Source organism: Ochotona curzoniae, unplaced genomic scaffold, assembly GCF_017591425.1.
Source record: "Ochotona curzoniae isolate NIBS_2020 unplaced genomic scaffold, NIBS_Ocur_1.0 contig_291, whole genome shotgun sequence".
Taxonomy (NCBI): Eukaryota; Metazoa; Chordata; class Mammalia; order Lagomorpha; family Ochotonidae; genus Ochotona; species Ochotona curzoniae.
This window is the reverse complement of record NW_024465649.1, coordinates 7,715,148-7,736,542: the sequence shown is the minus strand read 5'-3', so window position 1 is coordinate 7,736,542 and position 21,395 is coordinate 7,715,148. Positions and strand designations below refer to the sequence as shown.

The 21,395-nt window shown below is 39.1% G+C and overlaps 1 protein-coding gene across 2 annotated transcripts in view; it reads left to right on the top strand.

The window, feature by feature from the left end:
- Positions 1–21,395, top strand: part of FGGY (FGGY carbohydrate kinase domain containing) — a 395,820-nt gene that overhangs the window by 45,702 nt on the left and 328,723 nt on the right. For both annotated transcript variants that reach the window (XM_040978475.1, XM_040978474.1), the window contains one exon: positions 7,504–7,592. In XM_040978475.1, the coding sequence (XP_040834409.1) occupies positions 7,504–7,592 (89 nt within the window). The remainder of the gene's footprint in view (positions 1–7,503; positions 7,593–21,395) is intronic.

Below are 21,395 nucleotides of genomic sequence, written 5' to 3'. Positions count from 1 at the left end.
CCAAGGAATTGACCCATCTTCTGCTGTCTTCCAAGGCCACAGGGAGAGAGCTCATTGGAAATGGAGCAGCTAGGAATCAAGAGATGCTTTCATGGGATGCTGGCACCACAGGTTGGAGGATTAACGTGCCATGTTGCTCTGCCAGTCTTCTGGCTTTCTTTGATTTCTACTCCCAAGACCTTCTCTTTATATTAGGAGTCTCTTCCTTCCATAGATGATAGCACCTGCAAGGAATTGTGTCATTTACGTCTTAAAGCTGTTACTCCTTATTTGCAGGTACTTCTGTTTTTTTTTTTTAAAGCATTTGGTAACCAGATATTGAACTATTATTGTTTAAAGATCCCAAATTTAATATGACTTCCTACTTTACCTTCCTGTGACCTTGGTATAGACATGGTATCTTTTCTGGGCTACATGATAATAGTTATAATTTCTTACTTTCTCTCTTTTTAAAATATTTATTTATTTTTATTGCAAAGTAAGATACAGAGAAGAGGAGAGACAGAGAGGAAGATCTTCCCTCCGGGGATTCACTACCCAAGTGACCGCAACAGCTGGTGCTATACCAATTTGAAGCGGGGAGCCAGGAACTTTCTACATGTCTCCTAGGTGGATGCAGTATCCCAAGGCATTGGGCTGTCCTTGACTGCTTTCCCAGGCCACAAGCAGGGGGCTGAATGGGAAGTGGGACTGCCGGGATTAGAACCAGTGACCATATGGGATCCCTGCACATGCAAGGCAAGGACTTTAACCACTATGCTATCACGCTTGGACCTACCGTCTCTATCTTCAAAAAATTATATAAATTAAGTAGGATAATGCCTATCAGAGTGCTCTGAAAAATTAGAAGGTCTATCACAGTAATTAATGTGGTTTTTGCTGGCTTAACTCTCTACATTGCTTAAGATAATTCTTACAAGATCCTTGGAGGTAGATGTTAGTAACATAGCATTTGAGCAAATAGGGACTTAGAGAAATTTTAATTTGCCAAAAGCTAATCAGCTGGGAAGTAGTGGGAACTGTATTTGAATTCAGGTTACCAGACTTCAAATATCTTGGGCCCCACATACCACATCCTTGTTTTCCTAATATATGTGCTGGTAGCATAGTTCTAGAGAAAGTCAGTTTTGCAGAAGAGGATCATTTTCATGAAAACGATAACATTTTTATGGTTGGGAAATCAGTTCTGGTGTGAATTGTATGTTTTTCTTTCTGCCGAACAGTAAGCCTCCAGAGAAAGTGGAAGAATGTTTTCCAAAAATTAAATCATTTAAATTATACAGAGGAATTATTTCATTCTACAATTAAATTCTATGATGATAGCTAAAACAAATCTTTTCCCAAGTAGGGGCAATATGTCTTGTCAATTTCAGATGTTTTTCTTCCTTTGGGTTTCTTTTTCAGCAGTAGCATAGATATTTATTTTGTCTGACCTTTAGGCTTCATCATAGAGCTCTCCCACATGAAGCCTTTTTGTAGCCACCACAGCCCCAGAACTTTTTCCCTCCTTTGACCCCTGTCTGTGATTACTCATTACAGGCAGATATATGGCCACACACAAAATGTTACAATGAAGTTATGAGGCTGACTCACCAAACCTTGCTATCAGACTCATTACATTATTGTCATACATCATCTAGTTAATTTCCTTTTCCTTTGCATGCATCTTTTTCCAACTCTGTGGCAGATTTCTTTTCGAAACTACTGAGATTTAAAAATTTTAAAATACCTCCTGGAACTTTTGAGTGTTTTTAAAATTAGTGAGACCTGATGTATATGTTTTAGATGTTTGTCATTTCAAGGCAGATGAAGGTGGGATACAACATGGGATGGACTCAGAAATAAGTGTCATCTGAGCTGCATAGGGGTAGTTGTTTGGTAAGGAGAGAAGACAGGAAAAGTCAACAAGAATAGTAGTTTCAGCCTAACCACAGGCGTGGAAGTACAAAAGAGCAAAATACATTTAGGGGAGTAAAGTTAATGAAGTGATGGCAGAGTGGAGAGAGGAGAGAGGCGAGAGGTGGCAGGAGATAGGCCCCAAAAGTAATCATAATAATGATAATTGTCATGTTGGAGCCAGATTGTGAAGTGTACTGAGCAATACGTTAAGAAGTTAACGTGAGACTCTAGGCTATGATGATTTATCATGTCGTTAAATTAAAGCATGCAATGACAAGCCTTAACTTTTAAGAAAGGTGTCTCTCGTAATACAAACCTCTCCATTTACCTGCCTGTCTGACTTGAAATAGCTTTAGTGTTTGATCTTTATCTCTCTGGTTGGGACTTTGAAACACCATTATTTCTTTGATTCTGGGAAGTTTCTAGTTATGGTTTAGGACCAGCACTTTGCCTTTAGCATCATTTATTACTAATACTACTACTACTACTATTATTAACAGTAACGTTGTAGATTGAATTTCTTTCTGAAACATCTCAGGGCTATCAGCCTGTGTCCTAATTTGGAAGTTTAAACATAGAGTGCAGATAAGGTCTTGATTGTTCATGGGTAGTTGTGCTGGAAAGTAAGATCATGAGGACTTGTGCAGGCAGTGTCACTTTTTGGATGGGGAGTTACATAGCTCCATTCCTTCCCTTTGATTCACTGCCCACAGCAGACAGCTCTGATGGAATCCCTTTTGCAATGAACAATTCAGTATTGAGATGGTCTTTTATGAACTGGGCATAGCTATTTTTTCATGTTGTTCCAAGACCATGATGTCATTGCAATGGATGCCTTATTATTATTATTTTTTTTCAATTTCCCTTGCCTTCTAGAAGCAACAGAAACTATATGGGCACTTCAGATCTTACAGTGGCAAGGTGGAGGCCAAAACTGCTTTCTTCTGTCCTGGGACTGGTAGGCCATCTGCTTTAGATCTTGGGTGTAAATACTCTACCCACACCCTCAGCTGAGCCCGCAGTTGTGGGAGCTTGGAGTAGTAGCCTCTTCCCAAGAAATGTCGCTCGCTGCTGGGGTTTTATGAAGAAACTGATTATTAAAATAAAAACGAGGGAAAAAAGCTGCTCTTTCTGGTTGCTTTCATGCTGGGGGATTACTTAGCACCAAGGATTGTTATTGGAATGTAGAAGCCCTTATTGCCAAGTCATACACCCCAGATCACTGGTGATTTCTTTTTTTTCCTCCAGAAGATTAGTTTTTGTCAGTTGCTTGGTAACCAGAGGAGGACAGAAAGATTTAACTCTTCCAGCACAGGGAACTACTGGTTTGACCTGGATTAAGTTGTGTTATTGAAATAGAACTATGTTGGCATGTGCTGAAGGCCTGCCCTGGACTCTCTAACCCTTAAATGTGTGTGCATGGATGGTGTGTTAGATATATAGAAGTAAGGTAAGTTGCACAGAAGAAATCCAAGTCTCTGTAATGTTTGAAATTGTGTGCATAGAAATGTTCATAACCAACAGATTTAACATGAACTTCTCCTTCGGTTTCTCCCCTCTGCCTGTCACTGTGCCTTACAAGTAAGTATTTTTTTTAAAAGAGAATTAGGAGATATCCTTAAGCATGCATATGGTCTCAGAGGAGAAGCTAACAGGATTCCTTGGTCTTTCTTTGTCTTTTCTTTTGACTTTGTAAAGAGTGGCAGTAGTTTCCAGAAAGCCCAAACCCACAGCTGCTAGATGGACACCCTCAGGGAGTGGCTGTCACAGTGGACATGGAGAATACTTACAAAAGCCAGAAGCCATAGATGACTTTAGGCCAAGCCCTGGCAGTTCAGCAGTCAGTGCCTACATTTTTTGTATGATTGTGTTTTCAATCAGCTGCCCACCCCTGAACCACTCTGAGCTTCAAATGAGGTAGGGTATAGGTGGAGATGTAAGAACCCCATCTTTGTGTTTTAATTCAGGCCTAAGGGATTACAGGAATGGAATTACTTCAGTGAGATTGAGCCCCTTGGCCAGCACTGTGGTGATCAGGTACAAGGAAGGAAAAAGACATGTTTTTCCCCCCACAGAACTGTATTAAAAATCTGTCTGCCAGAGCACATGCTCCCCTCACCAAGCTAACATTTCATGACAAAGTGTTTGGAATTATGGAGCCCCATGGAAGAACCTCCCAGCCATTCTATCAGCATCTCTTGGAAATGGATCAAATTCCATGGATATGCCCCATGTGCATGCTCCCTTCTCTGCTGATAAACCTCCAGGCTTGGATTTTCTTAAGAAACGAAGAAATCCTGCTGGCTTTTCCTCTAAGACATATGCATAGTTTAGGCTATTTTATAATTCTCTTTCTTTAAAAAGTTATTTGATGGCAGAATGACACAGACAGAAGGAGAGAAACAGAAAGAGAAATTCATGTTCTAGCCACTGGTTTTCCAAAAATGGCCTCAAAAGGCAGAGCTACTGAAGGCTTAAGCCAAGAGCCAGGGACTTCATCCTGTTCTCTCACATGGGTGATAGGAGTCCAAGTATTTAAGGCCGTCAACTGCTGCTTTCCAAGGTGCGTTATGGATCAGAAGTATAGGCACTGTGTTGTATACCAGCATTCTTATATGGCATGCTGGCATCATAAGGGATGGCATCATCTACTGTGCCACCACAGCAGCCTCAGTGTGTCTCATGCTGCTAGCAGCCTGTGCCTTCTTGTGTGGGGAGGTAGGCTTGGATCCCTCTCTTGTATCCTCATTTTTTACTTTTTTTGGCAAAAAGCCTGAGGTTTCCTTTGAAACATTCTCTCTCTCTCTCTTTTTTTTTTTATTATTCATAACATTGTTTTATGTGACACAGTTCCATAGGTACTGGGATTCCTCTCACCCCTCCCATAACCCTTTCCCCATGGTGGGTTCCTCCGCCTTGCTGAGGAAATCAAGTACAGTTGAGATTCCTTCATTGTAAGCATATACCAAGCATAGAGTCCAACATCTTATCATCCAGATAAGTTCCAGGTTTCTTAGGGAGACCTTCTCTGGTCTGAAGGCAAAGCCAACAGAGTAAAATCCTGATCAATCAAAACATTGTCTTGGATTCCATTGTTCACATTGGCTGTCTGCATGGCCACAGGCTGAAAGCTCTCATTTCCCTAGGTCATCCATCGCACTATACAAGATCTAACAGAAGCAGTTTCATTTATCTGTCTATCATCTATCTATCTATCTATCTATCTATCTATCTATCTATCTATCTATCTATCTATCTATCTATCTATCTATCTAATCTATTTATCTATCTATCTATTGTACGTGTAGGATGATTGTTTAACTTTGGCATGATGCGCTGTATTTTTGTCTAGTGGTTTGGTGGTTGATGTCTGGTGACTGGAATTGGATTTCTGGGACCCTAGGAAAGAGGCCGCCTTTCCTCCCTTTTTCTAACCACCAATCACTGAAACCACAGAATACATAAAAATAGACTTCTAAGACTGGTCAAAAGCGTCCTGTTCATTTGATTCATGTAGCTTCAAAGGCTACCATTTTCTGATAGTGACTTGTTAGACAATGTTTTAGAGATATTAGAGAACTTTAGAAAGTTTATGGGAAATCTACAATTTGAAAAAATGTGGATTTAAAATATATGTGTATATATTTTAGCTCATAGAAATTTATCTTGTAATCTTGTTTTCCATGAGATTTTTGATCTACACTGATACTACTAGCTCACAGCTGTTGATCATATCTACAAATTTTAAAGTTTGTTTTATTTAAAATTAGCATATGGATATTCAATCAGAAGTTTAGGCCAGGTACTTTTGTAGATAAAAGCTGTCACTCAAATGATTAGGAATTTAACAACAACAATGACAGAGACTAGCTTACTAGTTTGCCTTTCATATCTGCACCTGTTTGAAGTTGTTGTTTTAATGAGACTACTCTTAAACAAATACTTATTTATCTGCTTTGCTTAGATGTATATGATCACATAGTACTGATCTGGAAGCCAGAAGTAGGAAGAACTCTCATAATTTGAGAGTAAGGGTAGGTAAAAGCCAATGGTATGTTTGTACAATAGGTGTACTAGTACTAAGGAGGTAGCACTTGTGGAATTCCCTTGTAGATTGTCATGCAGTATAGTGCTCATATGAAGGTTTGGATGGTAAAACTAAGCAGCTTGTCTAGTATTTCAACAAACATGTTTTCAGTGCCTAGCGTATGTTGTCCTGGTATGTCTTTTTTGGAGTTTCTTCATTGTTACCTATAAATCCCAAAGATACTCTTGTGCCTATAAAAAATTTCTCTTTGTAACCTTTTCTAGAGAGAATAAGTTAAACTAAGACTTGGAAAGTTGCCTAGGCAGTTTGTCTTTATGAAGTGTAATTCTCTAGAGATGCTGAAAAAGGGCCATTTCATGGCTTTCAAGTTTATATCATTCCAGTTCATTGCATAGGGAAAGTTAAAAGGTTACATTTGGATGAGAAAGACGCTAATGTGGTAAGTTAGGTAGCTCCCATGGTCATTCCTGTTTCAATCCAATAACTGGAAGAGAGAACTCTTTTTTTTTTAATGGCAAGGGCTACTTGTATATTTGTAACATCATTTGTAGGCAACACAAATTTACCTACTTAAAAATTAGGCTGATAATGATTTATTGAACTTCAAGTCTAACCAGCAGTTGCCTCAGCAGGGCCAAATCAAATTATTTTGTGGGCTGTATATGGGCCAAATGATGCTTCCTGCTGTAGAGCAGCTGAGAATATACTCAGGAGATGACCATTGGATATTCTCATGATGAAGATTAACAGGGTCCTTGATTCCATAGTGTTTATAATCTAAGAGGAAAGAAGGACCTTGTACAAATCATTGTGAGATGACATTATAGCCACTCATAACCTCGGGTAGAAGAGTCTGGAAGTTTTCCTCAAGAAATGTGGGTAGGATTAGCCAAAGAGAGCAGAGGACATGTGTCCCGTGAGTGAAGAAGGTGTCAGATGAAGAATGAATGTTTCAGACAGCATTGGCTGGGGAAAGAAAATGCCTAGCAGCAATAGATCTGGTTATTTGGCGATGTGGTAAATACAGAAAAGATTTAAGACAATGGTTTCATTATATGACTGTTCTGACTGTTCTCTTTGGCTTAGACTGGACCTTCTTTGAGGGCAGGGACCATTCTTTCTATTGCTTTTGGAACCAGTTATCATGTGGCAAATTTCGTGTGGGAAGGCATAGTTAGTTTCATTGGGTAATTTCTTGGTTCGTTCTAGCTACTCATTATTAAAATGTTAGTATATGTCTTGAGGCATATCTTCTCACCATTTGCTGGAGACAAATTGTGTGCCCTCCCAGAGTGTGCTCTTTCTCTCCCTCCAGCTTGGCAGACAGGGGTAACAAGGAAATTATGCTCGTTTTTGGAAAGACCAATAATTGCCACTTTCTCTTTCCTAAGTACCACTTTCACATTCTAATTTTTCTCGATCTGAGTTCGTGAAGGAAAGTTTTTGTGGACATTATTGGCTATATTTTTGTTTTGAATGATTTTGGAGCATTATTGAAAGAGTAGAGGGCCAGAAAAAAACCTGTAATTGATTCTAATGCATATTTAATTTGGCAGAACTTGAGAGAGAGTTGCTGGGACAAGGCGGGACATTTCTTTGATCTCCCAGACTTCTTATCGTGGAAGGCAACAGGTGTCACAGCACGGTATGTTAATTACAAGTTGGATTTTATTTGTGCTCGTCCGTTCTCGGGTGTCTGTATATATATTGCTTTCTTAACTCTCTTTGACTGGACATACTGTTTGTACATCTGCATGTGATTTTGCACAGTTGAAACATCTTGAATCTATCTTCTACCTCCAATGCACATGGCCAAGCACCATTGTTCTTATGAGGCTTGGAATGTGACTATCCAATGTGAGACTCATTCATTACAGCTGGACATACTTGAAGGAGATGTGAAAAATAGAAAAACAGTGAATGTAACTATATTTCAAAAGGTAGTTTTTACATGTTGAAAAAAAGGAGTACACACACACAGGCATGCACACATATAGTTTAAAATGCTCATGTAAAATAGAATTTAGAGATAAATGTGTTTGTGATACAAAAATTTCTGAAATCCATATGTAAAAGGATTTTCAAAAAGGTCACAGAAATGTGTATTATGAAAAACCTAACATGGATTTCAAAACTATTTTGCACCAAAATATATTTTAATTCCATTTTAAGTATCTACATGTGATTATATAATCATATGCATATTTATGTTGTTCAAGCAGAATAATTTTAATTAGATGAAGATGATTAAGCATATTTTGTTTTTTATATACATGCACTGATATCATTCCATGCTATAGACATGTACATGTGTGTGTGTGTTTATATGAACCCCTATTTGTCAATAAATTGTGAATTTAAAAGTATGTGTTGGGCCCGGCATGATGGCGCAGTGGTTAACGTCCTCACCTTGCACACCCGGGATCCCATATGGGCGCCGGTTCTAATCCCGGCAGCCCCACTTCCCATCCAGCTCCCTGCCTGTGGCCCAGGAAAGCAGTCGAGGATGGCCCAAAGCTTTGGGACCCTGCACCCGCGTGGGAGACCCGGAAGAGGCTCCTGGCTTCGGATTGGCATAGCATCAACTGTTGCGCTCACTTGGGGAATGAATCATTGGACAGAAGATCTTCCTCTCTGTCTCTCCTCTCTGTATATCCGCCTTTCCAATAAAAATAAAATAAATCTTTAAAAAAAAAAGTATGTGTTACATAAGACTTTCACAAAGTACTCATTGTGTTTGAAATTATGTCTGCTATAATAAAGAGAACCAGTGGGTACATGATTATATATAGTGGGTTAGACAGATGATCTCTAAATATGGGAAGTCTGTTATTCTCTTGACCTCAGATTTAGTGGGATGGGGTGGGGTCTTTTTGATCCTGTGAGGAACAGGTTCTTTTCCTGAAGTTGAGCTTAACCCATATAAATTAGGGAGGCAGGTGTTCTATCTTAAAGTCAATTCCTTGGTTTGTGTATGTTGTAGTGGTGGTGGTGGTATGTGTGTGCTTGCATCTGTTTTACATATAGACAGCTTCCCCATTCTCTTCCCATATACCTAATTTTCTAGGATTTAGGACTTTTTTGTAGCAAGTTGATAAGCATGTAAGTTGGGCAACACAGGCTACCAAAAGGAGATAATGAATGACATGCTTCGCAAACACATCATTTTTCATGTCAGTCCCAACCCTTGCCCAGTGAAATGATCAGTAGCCAAGGGGCTGAAGTAGTCTCTCTGCCCATGAAAATGACCTTAACCATCCTCAGCGCTTTACCTTTCTCACTTTGGCTTTGGAGGAATGGTCTGAACTTTACCCTGGATGACATAATTAGTCACTGTTAACAGTTATCACCAGTGTGGAGGGCAGTGTGTGGGTGCAGACATCACCTTGGACATTTCTCTTCTGATGTGACACTAATTGCTCAGTTATTTGAGAATACTTTTCTCTATTTTTTTCCTGACTTGTGTGGCCCTTGGAAGAATATTTTTATCCTTTTAGCCCCATGGATCTATTAATCAAAGCTGTGGTAGTAGTTGTGTGTACAGGAAATACCCCAAAGTCTATAAACTTTGAGAACAGAACAATTTTATAGGTGAAAGAAAGACCTGGCTTCTTCTTCTTCTTCTTTTTTTTTTCAGAATATTGTTAAATTCAGCACTTTGGCTTCTTCCCTGTTTCTTTCTGTTGCCTCTGGAGGTTCTACACTTTCATTTTTGGAGTGTAATAACCATATTCTGACACCCAGGATTGAATGTTTTGCAGGCGCCCTGGCCTGGATAGATTTACCCTAGTGGTATGTGTATGTTCTGTGATAGCACAGTGTGGTTCTTAGGCCCTGTTTCTGCCTCACCAATGCTTGGGTCACCTTGGCCATGTCTCTTCCATTCCTTGAGTCTCATTCTTCCTATCTATCATATGAGATCATGACACCCACCTGCAAGCTTGTTGTGTGAATCCTATTAAAGCTGCATTCAGTGTACTGGGTCAGAATCTCTATGCAAACCCTGGCATTTTGTCTGCTTAACAAATGTACTAGTTGGTTACATGGTGTGGTAAGTTTTGACAATATTGCCTCACAGGATATATTTAAAAATCTCATAGCTTGTGACTCTTAGGTACTCCATATCTGTGAGGAGTTGGAAGTATTTTGGAAGCCTAAAGAATTTGATCAGTTTAAAAATGGAGGCATTCTTGTTGACTTGTTAACATGTCTAAGTGCTTTCATCCCTACCCATGACAACGAAAACCTTGAAGTAGCAGAAAATTTAATGGTTAAAAGTGATTTGTTGGCTCTCCAGACATCCTTGACATTGTTTATTTCTGTGCCCTTCATGACTCACTGTTTTCTTTGGTATAAATTAATACCCTGACACCCACACCTGTGAGCCTGTCTTCCAGAGCCCCAACTTCCTCTGGTTTCCAAGGTGGTCACCCCATCCCCGGGTCTACTGACAACATGCATGTGTGTCTCTCTCCTCTGTGGTTTCTTGGATGTTTTTTTCTCCTTCCCTGGTTTGTTTGTTTTAAATGGTCATGTCATGACAGCATCTGTTGCTTGGGAGGTTTTCTGAATGGTTGAGTTAACAGAAGAGGTTTCTAACAGTGCTGAGAGATTTTTTAAATGAATTGGTTATTTGATTTAGTTTCACTTATCTATCCATTGTGGCAGAGTCTTTATATTACACTTTTGGCATAGTGGAAAGAGGGAAATCCAGGTGTCAGAAGGAGCTGGGCTCAACATCTCCTTCATGGTCTGTCTCAAGAACCTGGACTGGAAGATTTGCTCAAGTCTCCTGTCCCCATCTGTAACTCTTGACATGAAGGAGACTTTGAGAGGCATCATGGATAATATAGGTCACATTTAATATGGAAACAATTAAGGAGTCTGTCTGCTCCTTTAGAGTAAGGCAGACAGGGATCTGAATTTGAATGTGCCAATGCCAAAAAAACTTTGGGTACTAGAATAGGAAGTTGGCATCCTCTGGGGCAAAGAGAGGTTCATATTCAGTGTTTATTTGGCTTTTAGATGTGATTGTTTTGGGAGACATTAATGAAATGAGTGCCAAAAGAGCTAGTGGGTGTTTTTCTTCTTTTTGTTATTCGAGTGGAGTCAGGGTTAGTAAGTGATTGGATTTCACTTTGTCTTAAAACTTCAAACTTATTTTTGGCACAGGACTTGGGTAACACATCTTCCTCCTTTTCTATTTCCTTCTCTTCTCCCCTTTGATTTTTTTCCATTCTCTGGAATTTATCAGCTAATTTTTCAAATCTGGGTCACTGAGAAAACTCACTACAGTGCCTATGATTATTTTATAATTCAAATCCATTCTTTCCATGCTATTAATGAGATAGTCACTAAAGTTTTATTATTAAGAATGGTGATTATAATTTGTTGAGTGCCTGCCTTTTGTGATTACAAGGCATATTGACAAACATTAGCTCCATTATCCTCACAAGAATCAGTTAAAACAGGTGGCATTACTGCTATTTTGTAATGCAAGAATTGAACTGGACTACTTACTTTAAGTAATTTGCCACATTCTAGCAGTTGAATAACTGTCTGGATTAGCATGAGAAATTGTTAGAAGTTTGAATAAGGAAACTTTTATCATCAGAAATAAACCACAGGACTTCAGAAATTTCATGAAAAAATGTAATTAACAGACGTTTTCTTTGTGCAAAGGTTTTTTAAAATATATGCTCATTTTTCTATAATATGCATGTTCCATGAACTTTTTGAAGAATTATCTTCTATTCATATATGTAATTTTTCCCTTCAGAGAGATTTGCAGTGATTGGTAGTAGATAAAAATAAGTGGAAATTATTGAGCATTAGAAATGAGTGAAAATATTAATGGAAAGAGTTTAAGCTGGAAGCTTCATAGAAAATATAATGTCCTATGTAATTATTAGTACATTTATTTCTAAGCTTCCTAATACTGAAGGTAAAGAAGGAACATGACAAGATAACTTAGTATGTTAAAACTGATTTCTCTTTAGAAGTAGAACTTTTTTTAACATAGTGGACTGAGAGAAGATTCTCAAAATTATTTACAAGGCTCTACTAATTTCTAATACTTTTTTTTTACTTTAAAAATGGTTTTACATTTCAAGAAAAACTATGGAGACAATACAGAGTTAGCAAGTGTTTGACACTCAGTTTCTCTGCTGCTAATGTCTTACATAAATGTGCTACATTTGTTAAAATTAATGAACAAATATTCATTTGTTATCATTGACTGATTTCCTTCATCCAGTTTGTCTTGGTTTTTACCTGATCACTGTTTCTGTCCTGAATTCCCTTCAGAATGCCATGGCACATTTTGTCAAACCTACTTTATGTTCCTCTTGGCTAGAGTCGTGCCTCAGACTCTATTTTTGGATGGTTTTGATCATTTTGAAAAGTGCTTTTCATGTGTAATACAAGATACCCCTTTATTAGACTCCATCTAATGTTTTCCCTTATTGAGATTTGGAGAGTATGTGTGAGAGGCTAACCATGGGAATCCTTTATCACATCTCATCCAGTGGAAGTTACCCTTGCTCTGGTTTACAGTGGCTGAGCAATCTCTTCTCTGGTATCTCCACTCTCACGGTCTCTCCCACCATATAACACGCTTCACGGGCTTCACGGAAGAAGTCATAGCAACAGCCCATACTAAGATAGACAGTTATGTTTTGAATCACTGACGGTAGAGTATCAGCGTATCTTATTTACATTATGTAAACCTGTCACTTGAAATTTTTCTTTTGTCACCTTGGAATATTATCAGACTTTCTAAGGACAACAGAAACTGTTGTTTGGATTACAGATTGTGTGTTGAAATTTATAAGACATCTCTGTGGTACATGAAAAGATGGGTGAATTTTCTCAAATTACAGTATATTTTCCCTTGTCTTATATTTTCTTCATAATTTTGCCTTTCCTCTCCCATCTGCACTCTAAGAAATGATGCTCTGCTGCATTTTAGTAAATGCAACTACTTTAAGAGACGAATGTATAGTTTTTGAAAACTTTAAAATGGAAATTTTTTAAATGAGTTGTGTAGTCCTCTATGTTAGAGGCTAAAAGGATGTTACTTTTTCTGATGTTTATTTGCTAATGTGTGAGATGATCATGGTTATTGATAAGTAATGATTTCCTAAATATAATTTCCAGGGTCTCAAATATAATGGCATCATTTAGATTAATATTCTGAGTGTCTTTTTTCTAAGATCTATTTATTTATTTTTTTAAGATTTATTTATTATCTTTATTGGAAAGGCAGATATACAGAGAGGAGGAGAGACAGAGAGGAAGATCTTCCGTCTGCTGATTGACTCCCTAAGTGGCCACAATGGCTTGGACTGAGCCAATCTGAAGCCAGGAGCCAGGAGCTTCTTCCAGGTCTTCCATGTGGGTGCAGGGTCCCAAGATTTTGGGTCATCTTCACTGGTTCCCCAGGCCACAAGCAGGGAGCTAGATGGGAATTGGGGCTGCTAGGATTAGAACTGGCGCATGTATGGGATCCCGGTGCTTTCAAGGCGAGGGTTTTAGCTACTAGGCTATTGCACTGAGCCCCAAGGTTTATTTATTTTTAATGTAAAGGAAGATTAGATTTTGCAGAGATCAGAGACAAAGATTTTCTATCTGCTGGTTTACTCCCCAAATGGCCGCCACCCCTAGAACTGAGTCTGTTTGAAGCCAGGAGCCAGGAGCTTCTTCCAAGTCTCCCATGCAGGTGCAGGGTCCCAAGGTTTTGGGCCATCCTCTACTGCCCAGGCATCCTCTGTTGGGCATCCTCTGCTAGGGCATCCTCTATTGCCTGGGCCATAAGAATGGAGATGGAAGGAAAGTGAAGTAGCTGGGATGTGAATTAATACCCATATGGGATTCCAACTCTTGCAAGGTAAGGATTTAACGATCGAGCCATCACACCAGGCTCCTACTGAGCTCTTACCTGCCTCTGATGACATCTCTTCCTGTGATTTGCCTCCTCACTCATTCCTTTCTCTTTTGTGTTGGTGGGATAGAACTTGACTTAAAAAAAAAAGATGTTATTTAGGTATAATTTATATACTATCTTTTCATCTATTTAAAGTATACCATTCAGTAGTTCTGATACTTTATGTGAGCATTATATATTTATTTTTGCTATTTGTAACAATATACATAGGATAGAATCTTAAGCCCTTTTAAGTATGTAACTCATTGACATTGATTACATTCACAGAGTTGCACAACTATGAATACTATCTCCAATTTTTTTATCCTGCAAACAAACATTTTTTATTCCCTAAGCAATACTTCTAACCTACTTTCTGGCTGTTGTGTATTTGCCTTTTCTACATCTCTCATGTAGGTACAACTATATAGTAGTGGCCTTTAGCTCTGCCTTATTTCGCTTAACATACGTTTTCAAGGTTCATCCATATCATATATGTCAGAAAATCCTGTCTTTTTATGGCCCAGTCCTAACCCATAATGTGTGTGTTTTATATTTTTCTGATCCACCTGTCTGTTGATGGACATGTTCATTACTTTCCCTTGTGGTGAGAGTGAATAATGAGGTCATGTACACTGTCTCTTGTGTTCTCTGTTTTCAGTTCTCTTGTGTACATATCTAGAAGTGTGGTTGTTTGTTCTTCTGGTCATTCTGTGTTTTTTTCTGCAGAACCACTCCTTTCCCGCTGGAGTCACAGAGGCTTAGTTCTCACTAGTGATATAAAGAGCATTCTAATTATTTCTACTCTTCTTTGATAACACTTCACCCCATTCTGTTTCTTAAAGCATTATAGCCATCATAGTATAGGGGTCTTATAGTGCAGGAGTTGAAATGAAAGTAAAATTGATTGAATTTAGATCTTTTTTTCTTTTTGCCAAACACTTTGGTAAGGATTCTCCAGGAAGTGTCATAACATGAAATGCTTCTGGGGAAAAAAACCAGAACAGCTGTTTCTAATATGATTGATATCATTGATTTGCATTACTTTATGATTCTATTGAAGGATGATTTCTCAGAACAGTGTTATATCATATAGCTCTTCAGTTTCTAGGAAGAGTGATTCAGTCATTCTCTCCCAACTCCTTATTTTGTGGTATATTTAATAGTGCTGAGAAATGACCTGAAAGTAAGAGATTTTCCTACTCTTACTTTTGGGAATGAAATTTTATTCTATGCAGAGGAAATGCAATCATATCTCTTAACTAAGGAATTACAAAAAGAATGGGAAATTCAAAATACAGTAACCTAAACATGTGAGTTAATTATTTTCTGTTAATAAGTATAGATATATGGAGTCTTAGGCTACCTTGATGATCCCATGAAGTTGCCAGCAACACTGAGTCTTTGATATTTTTATGTCAGCATCTTCAACCCTGTCTTCTGTTTTCAAAACCTCATGGTCCAGGATGGTTGCTGAAGTCTCTTATCAAATCCACATTCATTTTAGCAAGAAGAAGGGGAGTGGTGCATAAAACAGATTTATTACACATCTGACGCAGCCTTCTGCAGGCAGCCTTCTCAGACCGTCTTCATGTTGTCTATCTGCATAGCGTCCACAAACACTTTCACATAACTAAGTGGAATGATGATTGAGTATCATGTGGTGTTAATAGGACAGTTTGTCATCCAAATATCACGGTGGTTACCTTACCACTAAATGAGAAGGTGAGGCTCAAAGTTGGGTAAATAAGAGACTATTACACAGTCACAATTTCTCAACTAAATTATACTGATAACTGTATCAAATATCAATTTATAGTCTTTATGATAATGGTAAGGAGGCGGATGAGGGAGCTGGTGATCATGAGGGAGGTGGCATGCCGTTTTAAGCAAGTGTAACTCATAGTTGCCATCATTCACGCAATCTTTCACCTACTGATTGCACACTTATTGATAGAGCAACCGTCATTATTCCCTGTGTAATGCATCAGTAGAAACATGTTTACCTAGCAATATAAATCCATTTAAAGGCTGAGGTAAACATTCCTTAGCTCAAAGCTTTGCTCTGCCATTCATCACTCAAGCAAACATTGTCAATTCATTTACTTATTTTCAATCCCAGTTGCTTTTATTTGTTTGTTTATTTATATGTGAAAAGCGGAGGATTAGAAAGCAACAGTGTTAAACAGAGAGATCTTTGATCCACTAGTTCATTTCCCCCAGTGTTCACAACAGTTAAGGTAGGTGCTGGCTATGCCAGGAGACCAGAACTCAGGCTGGGTATCCTATATGGGTGAAAGGGATCCAATTGTATAAAGTATTACATGCTGCCTTCCAGCGTGGACATTAGGAGAGAGTTAGAATTGGAAGCAGGGCCAGGACTTGAACCCAGGCATTTTGACTTGCAGTGTGGCATCCCACACAATGTTTTAATTGCTGCACCAAATGCCTGTACCTATAGTTTTCTGCTTGTTACTAAAAGAGGACAAACATAATAGATTTTTTTCCTTTGGGGAAAATTAAGCACTATGGATAACCCTCAGCAGTTTCTGCCACATAGTATCCCACTCAAAACATTACTTCTACCCTCTTTGACATTCAGCTTTTTTTAAAAAAATATTTATGATACAGTTCATAGGCTGAGATTTTACTCCTTCTCTCACCAGCTGCATCCCCAGCAAACTTATTTCCCCTATATTAGTGCAATCATGTAGTCCTTCATAAACATTCGATTTTAATTTTAATTTATATTTATTTTATATTTCAAGGTGAATTTCAATTTTCATTAAATAGCTTGTGGGGGTGGAGAGTGGGAAAACTTGACCTTTGAGAAACCAAGTATACCTGCTAGATGACCTTTCTCCCTCCACCTCCTCCTCCTCCTTGGTTTGGGGGTTTTATCTTGACATTCTGTGAAACAGTCAGGGTTCAGTGAATCATAGAATATGTTGCTGAGGGTCTCATAGCCATTGTGGGTGTGAAGGAATGGGTAAGTGCCAGTTAGACTTGAGGCCTGCCAGAGTTCAGAAGCTGAAAGCCCAGACAGATCAAGAGGATGGAATCTGTTGGTTATTTAGGCATACAGGAGAGTGCAGTGTTAAAACTTCTCAACCTTGTCTGTCTGAAACATGTAGCAGATGTGAGTCCTACTGATGCCCCAGTCCAGCACTTACCTGTTGAATCACTTGATTTGGAGTGCTGAGACAGTCTCAGTAAGGCCAAGGTTGCCTGTTTCTCTGTCAGTATCACATATCTGGGCAGAGCTGGTTAAGGATACTCATCTTCGTCCTTTGAGGGCATAGTACAAATGTATGTTCTTGGGTTACCATGACTTGCACTCTTTGTTGAGAACTCGTAGTCTGAATGTGTTCAATTTTTATTGTGTTTTCCCCAGCTCTCTGTGGTGTGCATTTAGATGTGAATTTTGTATTCCTGAAAGGTGATAGCCAAATTGACTGCAGTTTTCCAACCATTGATTATAGCTTTTCATCTACTTAACAATTTTCTCTAAAAACTTGAGTCATTCAGGATTTAATCCCATTTGCTCTTACAATATGGCCAAGTGGCATGATCTTGGAATTTGAGTTCTCATTTCAAAGAGATGTGATGGTATGTATATATTTCTCTGATGGAAATGTTCTAAGACTGTGAAAGTGGTGAGACATTAGATCTTATTTTCTAGGTAGTATAACCAAAACACACAAGGGTTTCACTTTAATGGAGAAGAAGGTGGGTAAAGGGGCAGATATATTTTAGGTGGACAGCCCTATCAGGTCATGCTTCTTAGCGGGTCTTTTCCTGACAGAGACATCCTCCCTCAGGATGTATGAGGGATCTTGGTCTTTGTGAGCTCTTCAATTTCCTGCCCAGGGTGTCTGTCTCTGTTCGTGGACTCTTGTGAATTTTTATTTGGGTCTTCCCAATATGTTGCATTTGCATGATTCTGGACAGCCTAAATGGTACAGTCAACCTGATTAAAATTAATACTCAGTACTGTGTGAATCTACAACAGTATAAGAGCCTATGCAGCCAAAGTATAGGATATAAGAATGGTAGGGCCCATAGCTCAGAAGGCCTGTATCTTGTCCAGCTAAGTAACCTTGGGTCTCAGCATTGAGTTTTCTCACCTGCAAAATGAGGTGGATGATACACTTACCCTATCCCAGGTCTAAATTCAGAGTCCCTGAGATGTAACAGTATTGACCAAAATCTCTTCCTAGAATCTCGTCTAAAATTCATTCCCTTGAGCAAGAATTGACTCAGTAATCAATCCTTTGGGGACATAATTTAATGTTAAAACACTGTGCTCTCTTCTTCTTTTCTTGTTCATTCTCTTTAGTACTTCTATCATTTTATTATACATTTTTTAATGTACTTTAACTTTTTTTTTCGTTTTCTTCTCTCCAAATTGTTGTCAAGGACCTTTGAAGATAATTTTTAAATGTTATTAAGAAATTCCACTCAGGGAGTTCTTTGTTCCCAAGTCATTTAGTAGATTGCTTTTCCTTTTTTTAAATACAAAAAAATGTCAACCTGGATTGTATAAATGTGCCAAAACACTCATTCACCAATAAAAAAATGTCAGTTCTCATTACTGCCAAGGTATTATTCTTTTTAAAATCAGAGCAGTCCCCAGCCTTTCTAAACAATCTTCAGCTCATTCATCTTCCTGATTTTGTTGCATTTTGAACCTCTCTGGGTCTATATAGGATGGCAGCCTGTCTTTTAAAAATTAATAGGTTCCAAAAAAAAAAATTAATAGGTTCCAAATGCCATTCAAACCTATTTCCACCCTTAAGACCTCTTCCCTCCTCAAGCCCTGCCTATTCAGAATTCTATATTCTGTATAAATATTGAGCTAGAGATAGTTTCTAAAGAGATGTTTGGATTTTTAATTAACACTGACAGCTTGTCTGCTTAGGATTTTTCTCTGCTGTCTCCATGGAAAAGTCAGGTAGGTCAGGGCAGAGAGGGGAGGGAGACTGCAGTGGTTGTGTTCCTGGCGGCTGGCCCTAGAGACACAGAACTCTGAGCCAACCATGAAGTCATTTTGAATTTAAGGAGTCTTGCTAATCCAAGGCAATGTGTCTTAATTTGACAAAGTAAAGGCTGCCCGATAAGCAACCCTAGCTACAAGTTCTGTGGAACTGGGGTGTTTATAAGTGTAGATTGTGCTAGAGAAATGTGGTGATGTGGAAGAATGGGCTCATTTTCTTGTGTTCACTCCCCCTTCCCACCGTAGCCCCCTCCTCTCTCCTTCTCTATTACTTACTTTGGCCCAGTTCAGCCCTGCAGTCTGGCCTCTGCAGTGGCTTGATGTGAAATTTGAGAAACATATGTAGTTTTCTATTTCAGGAAAATGATCTCAGGGATTGAATGTGGTTTTTTGTTGGCTGTTAAGCTCTGATCTTGCCCAGTGTGGTTTTTTGATGATGGGAAAAGAGGCTTCGAAGTGCTTTTTATCAGAATTTCATGTAATAAAACTTAAGGTTTGGTTTCATTATTTCAGCCCCCAACCCCCAGCCCTCCTGCCCAGGCTCATGACACAATGTCTTCTATATTGTTTCAGAAGTAGGAAGGAGTACACATTGTTCATATTACAGTCTCTTCATTGTTACTGCTTGTGCACAGATGCATAAAAATGGCCCCTGTGTCAGTCTTTCATAAAAATCTATGTCAAGTATAGTTTGGAGTAGAGAAGGTTTACAGAAGGAGGAGGAAATCACTGCGGTAAGGAGGGGTGGGTTCTGCCAGGGCTTTGCCTTGGAAAGACCATTGTTTGTCTTTGTAGTAGAGGTGAGTGCCAACAATGGCTTCACCAAACCTCACTAATCTAGCATTATAAAGGATACTTGAGTCAGCCTCCTTACAGCCTCCCAAGGGAGGCATGGAGATGGGATTAAGTAGATGGACCCAGTGAGCCTAGGAAAGGACTCGAAGGAGGAAGGAGGTACTTGCATATTATATTCAGTTAGTACTGTCCTCTGCTAGCTCTGTAAGTTGCCTCTGAGCATCTGCAGCAGAGGAGGATGTGGTCCTAGCACTTGAAGAACTTCTCTGCTAGTGGAACAGGCTCTATGAGTTTCTTGAAGACAGTAGAATGAGTTCTTTTATTTTTTTTAAAGATTTATTTATTATTTTAATTGGAAAGGCAAATTAATAGAAAGAAGGAAAGACAGAAAGATTTTCCATCTGCTGGTTCAGTGTCCAAGTGACTATAGTGGTCAGAGCTGAGATGATCCAAAATCAGGTGCTTCTTCTGGGTCTCCCGTATGGGTGTAGGGTCCCAAGGCTTTGGGACTTCCTCTATAACTTTCCCAGGCCATAAGCATGGAGCTGGATGGGGAGCAGAGAAGTCAGGACATAAACCAGCTACCATATTTTGGTACTTGTAAGGTGAAGATGTTAGCCACTGAATCATTGTACTGGCTTATTTTTATATTAAAGCAATTAAATAGCAAATGTTGTGGTGTGGTGGAAGGCTCCACAGAATAGACTAGGGGTGGCTAGAGGAACGTGCTTGCCCTATACTTGGGTGGGGCTAGGTGGAGAAGTACAGGAAAGGTATACACAGCAGAACTGGAGCTGACTTTTTTTATTTTTTATTTTTTTTTTGGATTTGACCCGTAACTATTTTTTATTGGCAATGTGACTATAGGTAAGAGAGGTTAAGAAAGACATTCAAGGGAATGCCTCTGCTAACAAACAGCAAGGTTGGTTACAAACCCAGTTTTCCACAGCTCAAAAGCCATGCCAGCTCTTTCTGGAAAGGAAGAAATGTAGAAGCATGAACCCCTTTCACACTGTACTCATCGTCTCCACTTCACTTGCTGTCCTACAGTGACTTGACTGGTTTAGTTAATAATGGATTGTCCCTAACATCTGACCTTTTTCAAAATGGTTTGGAAAGATATAAGAAATTGTTAAGCAGTGTTGGAGCAAATGAAGAAGCAAATGAAGCAGGTGTTCAGGACCCCTAACCTACCTAAGCCCCTGAGCGGGGAAGTGTTGGGAGTTGCAAAATGCTGCAGGTGGGAGCGCCTACAATGAAAAGCATAGCCCTTTCTGAGCTCCAAAAAAGGGACCTATATCCTCAAACTTCAAGTTTTTTAAATGTTTATTTTAATTTACTTTAAAGTCATAGCAGCTACAATGACAGAAACATAGAGGGAGGGAGGGGTAAAGGTAATGAGAGAGAGAAAGTATGACAATGAGTGGATTTTCCATCCACTGAATCACTCCCAGAGAAACACAATATCCAGCGTTGGGCCAAGTAAAAGCCAGGAGTTAGGAACCCAGTCTAGGTCTCCTGCCACATCTGTGGGAGAAGCTTAAGCACTTCTACCATTTGCTGCCTCTCTGGAGACATTAGCAGGAGGCTGGATCGAATGTGGAGTATCCAAGACTCTACCTAAGATTCTCCCATGGGATATGGATTCCCCATTAGCAGTTTAAGCTGTTGTGACGGGGCCCAGTGTGGTGGCACAGTGGTTAAGGTCCTCACCTTGCACGCCCGGGATCCCA